This window comes from Rosa rugosa, chromosome 6, assembly GCF_958449725.1.
Source record: "Rosa rugosa chromosome 6, drRosRugo1.1, whole genome shotgun sequence".
Lineage (NCBI taxonomy): Eukaryota > Viridiplantae > Streptophyta > Magnoliopsida > Rosales > Rosaceae > Rosa > Rosa rugosa.
Genome location: NC_084825.1, coordinates 22,100,225 through 22,109,596, shown reverse-complemented (window position 1 = coordinate 22,109,596; position 9,372 = coordinate 22,100,225). Strand labels below are relative to the sequence as shown.

Below are 9,372 nucleotides of genomic sequence, written 5' to 3'. Positions count from 1 at the left end.
CAGAGAACAACTTACAGTTAGTTTGTTCAAGCTGTTAAAGCTTGTCCAATTTTGTAGGGCTAAATACTAGTTAGTACCCTGTGGTTTAGGTTCAAAATCAATTCAGTCCCTGGACTTCTAATTTCATCAAAAACACCCCTGCACTTTCAATTTTGATCTAATAGGTCCAATTCGTTAATATTCTGTTATAGGTTCAAGTTATAGTTGGATTATTTGTTGAAAAATTATTTATTTTTAATAGTAGGACTCACTCCTAAATTGACTATGCAGACCACCTCGACATCACATCATAAAACATAGGCCATATATGAGCCACATTAACAAGTTAAATAACTTAATTGTCGGAAAACTAACAAATTGGACCTATTAGTCTCCTCCAGTAGATTGTTTTAGAAAACAAACAAACTCAAGTAATCTCTTGAAGGCTCTGATGAGAAAAGAATTAAGTTAGAGATCGAACCGAAGGACCGGAGGAGTTAGGGTTTAGGGATGGCGGACGCAAGTCCAAAAACCCCATCGACCTCCTATGCGGCTATTCTTTCTGATAACTCACCCCTTAACTTTGTAATAGATGATCTGCCAACTCCTTTTGAGGAGGAGGGTTTGGTCTCCATTCGAATCTCTGAGGAACCTTTTCGTCGAGGGATGGAGAGATGCAAAACGAATTTGGTAGGTCGCGTAACCGCTCCTATCAGAACACCGGATCTTGTTCAACAACTTAGAAAGTGTTGGTCATCCTTGGGAGAATGGACTGCTGCGCCTCTGGGCAGGGGTTTTTTCATGCTCCAATTTAAAACCCTAACTGATATGCAACAAGTCTGGTCTATGGGATCACTACGTCTTCAAACTGGGATGCTCAGGCTCATCAAGTGGTCGCCGAGCTTCTCGCCATCGACCTACAGGAACACGTTTGGGCAGGTTTGGGTCCGATTTTGGGACTTGGGGTTTGCTTTCTGGGACCATCAAACCCTATTCGAAATTGCTGCTGGCATTGGCACGCCATTGAAACTGGATCCCCGTACAAAGAACCGCACTGTTGGCCTGTATGCTAGAATCCTTGTAGATGTTGACTTCTCGAAAACTCCCCCGGATAAACTCAGAATCACTAGAGCGAATGGTGAGGTTGTGGTTGTTGGGGTTGAGTTGGAGTCTGTGCCTCATGTTTGCAGCAGATGTGGGATTATTGGTCATATTGCTGCTTCGTGTAGATCAATGTCTTTGGAGGAGGAAAGGCTTGCTGATACAGTTGCTCGGGGTCGTTCAACCGAGCGCTCCGGGTCAAAGAAACGTAACGCAAGAAGGTCGCGCAGGAGTAGGCGCCCATCTGCACAGGCGACGGCTGAGGTACGCGATCGGAACATTGTGCAGCCCTCAAAACTAGACGATGTCCCTGAGCGTGGCTTTGAACATGTGTGTGACTCAGAGCCTTTTCCATCTGCAATGGCTGCGGACGTTGCTGCAACCGGTGCCCAACAACATGCTACCCTAGCCATTATGCATGATCCAATGATGGTGCAAGTGCCAGCTGTGGAGCCAGTGATTGCGCATACCACGGTACAGGAAGCTGCAGTTGATTTGGGGGCAATTGAATAGATAGGGAGGACTGATGCCTGTGGCTCTTCTATGCTAGGGCAAAAGCATTCAGAGTTTTTCCAACAGGCGGCCAACTCCTCTTCTGAGAGTGTACCTCCTGGTTTTCCTAGATTGAAAGACGTGACGGAGGAGCCATCTCAATGCTCCAACACTCCACCATATGATCCTACCAAGATTGTCGATCAAGTCCAGGAGGATGATGTGGAAGAAGGTGAATTCACTCCTGTGATTTCCAAAAAGACAAAGAAGCTTAACAAGCAGTCTGTCAAAGCAAAGGAAAAGCTGATGCAACGCAAACCTGTAACAAGCCGGGCTCTCCTGAATAAGGGAGCCAAACATATCTCTTTTTAAATGAAGATTTTATACTGGAATGCCCGTGGTTTTGCCAATGAGGATACAAAACGGGCTTTCAAGCGTATGGTACGTTCTCACAGGCCTGCTATTGTTTGTCTGTCGGAACCTTTTGTGATGATTTCTTCTATTTCAGTTTCTTTCTGGAGATCCTTGGGTTTAGTCCCTTTTGCTACTAATAATAGGGGATCACAGGACCCCAATATCTGGTTTCTTTGTCATGTTGATTTCAGATTTCAAGTGGTTTCTTCAACTGAGCAACAAATCACTATTTCTGGCTCTTTCGAGGGAGTCAGTTGTGTTTTGACTACAGTATATGCTAAAACAACAATATCTGGCCGTCGTATTCTTTGGAATGAGTTGGCTGGCATTAAGGAGACTATTGTTCATGGGCCTTGGCTTGTCTTTGGGGACTTTAATTGCATTTTGGGTGCTCATGAAAAACGCGGTGGTAATGCTCCAAGTGTTACTTCCTGCTCTGAGTTCCAGCAGATGTGCACAAATTGCAGTTTACTTGATATTGAGACAAAAGGCCTATCCTACACGTGGTCTAATGGCAGAACAAATGTAAGACTTGATCGGGCTCTTGGAAATTTGGATTGGATTGAGGCTTGGCCGCAACTTGAATGCCGTACTCTAACAAAAGCTACTTCAGATCATTGTCCCCTTCTTATTACCTTCTCTAAGCTACTGAGCATTGCTAAATCTCCTTTTCGCTTTCAGCGCATGTGGCTTCAACACCAGGACTTCCTTTCAATAGTAAGAGATTTTTGGGGCCAAGTTCAGTTCTCAGGATGTCCAATGTTCGTCCTTGCAGCTAAGCTTCGCGCTTTAAAGGGGTTTTTAAAGAACTGGAATAGGACGACTTTTGGAGATGTCAATCAAAGAGTGGAGGATACTAGAGAGGTGTTGGATGGTATTCAACTTGAACTTTCTGCTCGGGGTCCTTCTCAGGAATTGTTCCATCTTGAGGAGGCTGCCAATTCTAATTATCTTCTTGCGCTCTCCATGCAAGATAGTTTCCTCCGCCATAAAGCTAGAGTCCGATGGTTAGTTGATGGTGACAGGAATACTTCCTTTCTTCACAATATGATCAGGATTCGGAGACTACAAAAACCGTTGGTGTCTCTTAGGGTTGGCAATGTGATAATTCAAGACCAAGTGTTAATTGTGAGTAGGGTTGTTCAGCACTATACAGATGCATTCACCAAAGACCCCAATATTATAAATTCTGGACTAGTGGAAAGGGTGATCCCTAACCTTGTTACTATGGAGGAAAATAATATGCTCGTTGCTCTCCCTAGCTCAGAGGAGATTTCTGCGACAATTTCAGCTATGGATGGTTTCAGTGCCCCTGGGCCGGATGGTTTTGGAGGATGTTTCTTTCAACACTGTTGGGGTGTGGTTGCTAATGAGGTGATTGCCGCAGTACAATCTTTCTTTGCTTCGGGGTTTATTCCACCTAATTTTAATTCCAATCTCATTATTCTTATTCCGAAGAAGGAGAACGCAGACGGACTGGCCGACTTCAGACCTCTTGCTCTTGCAAATTTTGTCTTTAAGGTGATCACTAAAATTCTTGCTGAAAGACTTTGCTCAGTTGCTATGAGAATTGTTTCGCCAAGCCAGAGTGCGTTTATCAGAGGTAGGTCCATAGCTGACTCAATTATTTTGACCTCTGAGTGTATGAATTTATTAGATCGGCAGTGTGCGGGAGGGAATATTGCTATTAAGATTGATATTAGCAAGGCATTTGACACATTAGATTGGGAATTTTTAACTCGAGTTCTACGGTCTTTTGGTTTTTGCTCTACTTTTGTAAATTGGATTCGAAGTGTTCTGCACTCAGCTAGACTGTCTATATCAGTTAATGGGACACCTTGTGGGTTCTTCAACTGCTCTAGAGGGGTTCGTCAGGGGGACCCTTTATCCCCTCTTCTATTCTGCCTTGCAGAAGAGGTTCTCAGCAGGGGGCTTTGTGATCTAGTGAGTAGGGGAAAAATCAAGTGCATCGCTGCCCCTAAGAAGCTGCAACCTCCTACCAATGTCTTATATGCAGACGACGTGATGATTTTTATGCAGGGTAACTCCAGGGGGCTACGAGCTTTAAACAGGTTTCTTCAAGAATATGCAGCCAACTCAGGGCAGGTGGTTAATAAAACAAAATCCTCTGTTTTCTTGGGAAGATATGCCAGACCAAGAGCAACTGCTATTCAACATATTCTTGGCATTAGGGAAGGTTGTGTGCCCTTTAATTATTTGGGGGTCCCAATATTTTTTGGGAGGCCTAAAACGGCATACTTCAGGACTATTGTAGACAAGGTTCGATGCAAATTAAGTTCTTGGAAAGGCTTGCAGTTATCACAAGCTGGGCGACTGCAACTCATTTCTTCTGTCATCCAAAGTTTATTGGTTTATAGTTTTCAGGTCTATCATTGGCCACGTGAATTATTAAAGAAAGTGCAAGGCTGGATGCGCAATTTTTACTGGTCTGGGGATCCTTTGAAGAAGGGCGCTGCTTTGGTTGCTTGGAAGAATTGTTGCTTGCCTAAAGATTGTGGAGGGCTTGGTCTAAAAAATATTTTCACTTTAAATCGCTCTCTTCTTCTTAAGCGATGTTGGGAAATGGTAATAGGTACATCTTCCTCTTCAGTGTTTCTCCGAGCTCGGTTCTTAAAAGTGAATCTAGACATTTATTCTTATTATCAAAGATCGTCTGTCTGGACTGGTCTGCGGCAATTATGGTCTGTATTATTATCAAACTTGAGATGGCAGGTAGGTAACGGCATGAATATATATTTTTGGAAGGACAATTGGCTCGGTAGCTCTTTAGCAGTCAGATTGAACATTGATCCTTCAGTTCTGCCGTTCCTTCACGATCGTGTTGGTGATTATATTGTGCAGAATCAATGGGACCTTCCATTAGAGTTTCTTGAGAACTTTCCAGAAGCTTCTAATGATATTATGAAGATTGACATTCCAGAGGCTGGTTTGGAGGATACTGTGATCTGGCCTACTACTACGTCTGGTTCCTTGACTGCAGCAGAGGCTTATACTTTTCTTTTGGACCCGAATGCTCCTCTTGAGTGGGGAAAGGCTATTTGGCACAAAGCATTGCAACCCCGAAAAAGCATTGTTTGTTGGAAAGTTTTCCATCACAAAATCTTGGTTGATGACATTATGCAGCGCAGAGGTATGATTATTTGCTCTCAATGTTCACTCTGTCATGCGGATGTGGAATCTGTACATCACCTTTTCTTCAATTGCCCTGTGCTTCATGACGTATGGACTTGGTTGTTTGCCATGTTCCGCCTACAGCGCCCAGCGCTACTTTCTTTACAAGGGCTCTTCTCTCCCGTTTTATTAAACCCGATTCCGTTTGCTTCAAAACTGTTATGGAGGTTAGCTGTTTGCAATCTGTTTTGGTGTATATGGACTGAAAGAAATCAAATACGGTTTGATGGGAGAGTATTTGTTTCCTGGCAATTTAAACAGTTCCTTCTTAATTCTTTCAAGGACTCAGCGCTGTGTTACTTTGTTCCTTGCGCTCGAATTACGTCTGCAGTGCCAGTTTATTCATTGTTGGGAGTCTCTCCACTCAGAGCAAAGGCCCCAAAGTTTATACCAGTGGTTTGGGAGGCTCCTCCCTCAGGTTGGATAAAGGTAAATACGGATGGTTCTTTTTCAGGCACTACAAGAGCAGGTTTTGGGGGTGTGTTTAGAGATTCTGAGGGGCTTTTTCTTGGGGCTTCTCATTTAATGCTACGGTGCCAAGTGCTATTGATGCTGAGGTTCTCGCGATTATTGAAGCAATTAATGTTGCTTTGGTCTGTCGCTGGACTCACATTTGGTTGGAAACGGACTCAATACTAGCAATACGATACTTCAAGAACCCTGGTTTAATACCATGGAGATTGCGTACCGCATGGTTGAATTGTTTACACAAGGTTAGTCAGATCACTTTCAAAATGACACATATCTTTAGAGAAGGGAATGCTTTAGCTGAAAAATTTGCCCGTTATGGAGCCTCAAATGTTGGTGCAGTCTGGTGGAGAACCTTACCCTCTTCCTTTCTGGCAGAGTTTGGAAGAGACTTGTCTTCAAGAATTAATTATCGCTTTTCTTAGTTTATGTTTTCCCGTAGATTTATAGTTTGTCCTTTGTTCTTATCGGATTGTTTTTCTTTGTACTGTTTATGTATTGCTCCTTTGCAAGTTTGGGTATGCCCGACTTGTTGCTTTGCGCCTCTTGGAAGTGGTTTTGGCCTAGTCCCCCCTTCCTATTGTACATTTCTTCTTTTTTTTAATAAAATTTCGACTAAGGGCGATGAGTTAGTCCTTAGCTCGCTTCTATAAAAAAAAAAAAAAAAAAAAAAAAAAAAAAAAAACAAATTGGACCTATTAGATCAAAATTGAAAGTGCAGGGGTGTTTTTAATGAAATTAGAAGTACAGGGACTGAATTGATTTTGGACCTAAACCATAGGGTAGTAATCTGTATTTAGCCCAATTTTGTATTAGCCTCTAGATGTCCCATTTTCTCATCCCATGCACTTCCTTCTCCCTTTCAGATATTGGCCTGATTTTTTCAGTCTTTTGACAGAACCAATACTGCATGCACAAAAAAAAAAAAAAAAATTAGTCATAACAACTTAGTCAGTGACATGCAGTTTGACTTAATCAGTTACTTGACCAATGACATTTCAGTATGACAATAACTTACCAGTATTATTAGAACGCAGCCCCCCGTATTACCATATGAGCTCTTTGAATTCTTCTTTTTCAAAGCCTTTATAGACTTTTTTAGGAAGCTTCCAACTTCCTTTGCCCAGTCATAAGATCCAATCTGATCCAAATTTTCGCATGCTCTGACATAGTCCCATGAAATTGTTCCCCCTACGTTTGGGAACAAAAACTTTATTGACAAGTCCAGCCAAATTAATCTTGCCACATTTTTGTCCTTCTTCTCAATCCCTTCCTCGGTTGTTGGCTTGTCGTTGATGGCAACTTGCAGAGCTTTCTCCACAGCTTTCTTGTTAATTCTCGCTGAGTTTGAAAAAAACTGCTGGACAAAGTCGGACTGATATGCACCCTCAGAAGTCTTTGGGACCAACTCGCCTTTTGCTGGCAGTCCAAGGATCTTTGAAATAGCTCTTTTCGAGATCTTGAATTTATTCTTTCCAAAGAAGAAGAGGTCCTTTTCATGGTTGTAGGCCTGCAGTAGGAGGGTAATGAAATCATCAGATTTCTTTGCTGACTTCTCCTCTATGTGGCCACCATGGACAGCATCAACAATATTTCCAAATGGTGTCTGCGTGAGCAAATCTAATGTTCTTGGACTCAAATTCTTCTTGTTATCTTTAATTGTGTTCAAGAAACTTATTAATGTGCACCTGTACTGCACATGTCCTGGTTTCAGATGTCTCTTCCTCTTTGGTGCAGCTTCAGGTTTTTCTTCCTCTTCTGCTTCCTCTTCAGAATCTTCTACTTGCTTTATTTTCTGTTTTTTGCTTTTTACTTTTGAATGCTTCTTTGAACCCTTCTTTGGTGTTGTTTCTTCTTCTGACTCTGAATCTTCCATATATTTTACTTTCTGTTTTTTTGCCTTTTTCTTTTGAATGCTTCTTGGCAATCTTCTTTGCTGATGTTTCTTCTTCTTCTTCTTCTTCTTCTTCTTCTGTTTCTGATTCTTCTACTTTATCCTGTCTTTTTCTTTTTGATTTCAAATTCTTCTTCGAATTCTTCTTTCTCTGTATCGTTTGATCATCTTCTTCATATTCTGATTCCACCTCTCTGTAGTCTTCGTCATCATTGCTTTGTTCCCTTTCCTTTCTTTTTGGTCTTGCCATTTCTGATGTTTTAATTCTGTTGAAAATTTTCAAAATAAGAAGGTTAGCATTGAGTTTGCAAGTTACATAACCAGTAACTCGGCCAGCTAGTGATCTGGCCAGTGAAGTCACAGGCCATGTCAATGACAGCGTCAGTTACATGATCAGTTACATAGTAAGTTGGTCAGTTACATATATTGTAAGTGACATGCTCAGTTACATGATCAGTTACATGTTCAGTCACATACATTGTAAGTTACATGGTCAGTTACATGGTGAGTTACATGGTCAGTTTCATTATATGATCCTATAAAGTATGTATTTGAACTAGCAGCATTTCCATTTTAGTACAGCCTATAGCCTAAACAGCATCACAAACGGTCATTATCTCCATATAAATGGTTATGTTACTGTCCATGTCTCTCTATCAAATCACACCAAAATGAAAACACAGCCGCACCAAAATCAAATCACACCCACTCAGTACCCTATGTCACTGGGTATGTTACAGCATCAAACTAAAAATTGAAGACAGTCATTTATCATCTCCACTCAAAAAAGCTTTAAATCTTCACTCAAACCAAAACTTGGAATTGAATTGTTTTGTTTCAGAATCAAATGCATAAATAATTATATCATATTCGACTTATAATTCCAAAACTAAATACTATATCAATGACTCGAAATTAAGTAAGAGAAGTTTCTTAGAATCGAGGCTGAAAGATTACCCGGTCGAGGTAGACGATTCGAGTTCTGCAATTCTCCGAATCCCTAAAATTTGGGGCTTTTTCTGTGAAGTACTTTTGCAGAGTCGGCGCTGCTTCACCGTTGAGCAAAACAGTCGTCGGAGAATGTATGTGTCTCAGAATGTGGCCGCCGGAGATGAAGAGGATTAAGAATTCTCTATTTCGGAGTAGGTTTGAGCGATTTTTTGACGTTTGAAATTCCGAAATAATGTGGAGAAGATGAACAATAGTGCCGTTTTAGTTTACACAAACTGCCAAAGAAAACTGACGGTGGCAGTTTTGTAATTAATTTGAAGTACAGTGGTAGATCGTGAACATGTGACCTTAATTATCATCAGGACATTTGTGGTGTTTAAATTATAATAAGACACTTTAAAATGACCTTTTTTTAATCATTATCCCTTATTTTAAAGATAATAGCTTGTTTGCAAATTTTATAAGTGAGGTTATTTGAGGAATTTTGTGAGGTTTAATGAATAAATTTAGTATTTGAAAATTTGATAGGAGGTGTAAAAAGCATAGGAGGTCAAGTGAGTAAATTTGGAAGTTCTAATAGAAAAACTCTTTTACATATATCTATGATGAGTCTTTCTCTCGATCTACTCTACGTCTCTACCGGGTCTATTTTGACATGATAAATCGCCAGCTCGATCTCTAAGCAAATCATGCTGGGTAACATAGCAATCGCTGTAGTATTCATTCCCTTCCTCCTTAGTCCACCGGGTTGAGTGAAAAAACAACAAAAGCAGAAGGGATGATGAAATTAATGCTAATTAATTTCACAATACATAGATCGAAGTGACTTTTCAACTATACTTGTGTAGTAAGTTATGTCTTAGCAAGTAGTAATAGTTTTA

The 9,372-nt window shown here is 41.0% G+C and overlaps 1 protein-coding gene across 1 annotated transcript; it reads left to right on the top strand.

The window, feature by feature from the left end:
* The first annotated feature begins 489 nt into the window (after positions 1-489).
* Positions 490-1,593, top strand: LOC133716387 (uncharacterized). The gene has a single exon (XM_062143101.1). The coding sequence runs from the start codon at positions 490-492 to the stop codon at positions 1,591-1,593; it is 1,104 nt and encodes a 367-aa protein (XP_061999085.1).
* The last annotated feature ends 7,779 nt before the right edge of the window (positions 1,594-9,372 follow it).

Bases quoted from the DNA above. Each gene is read 5' to 3' on its own strand.
- LOC133716387 (XM_062143101.1), top strand. From the start codon at position 490: ATGGCGGACGCAAGTCCAAAAACCCCATCGACCTCCTATGCGGCTATT.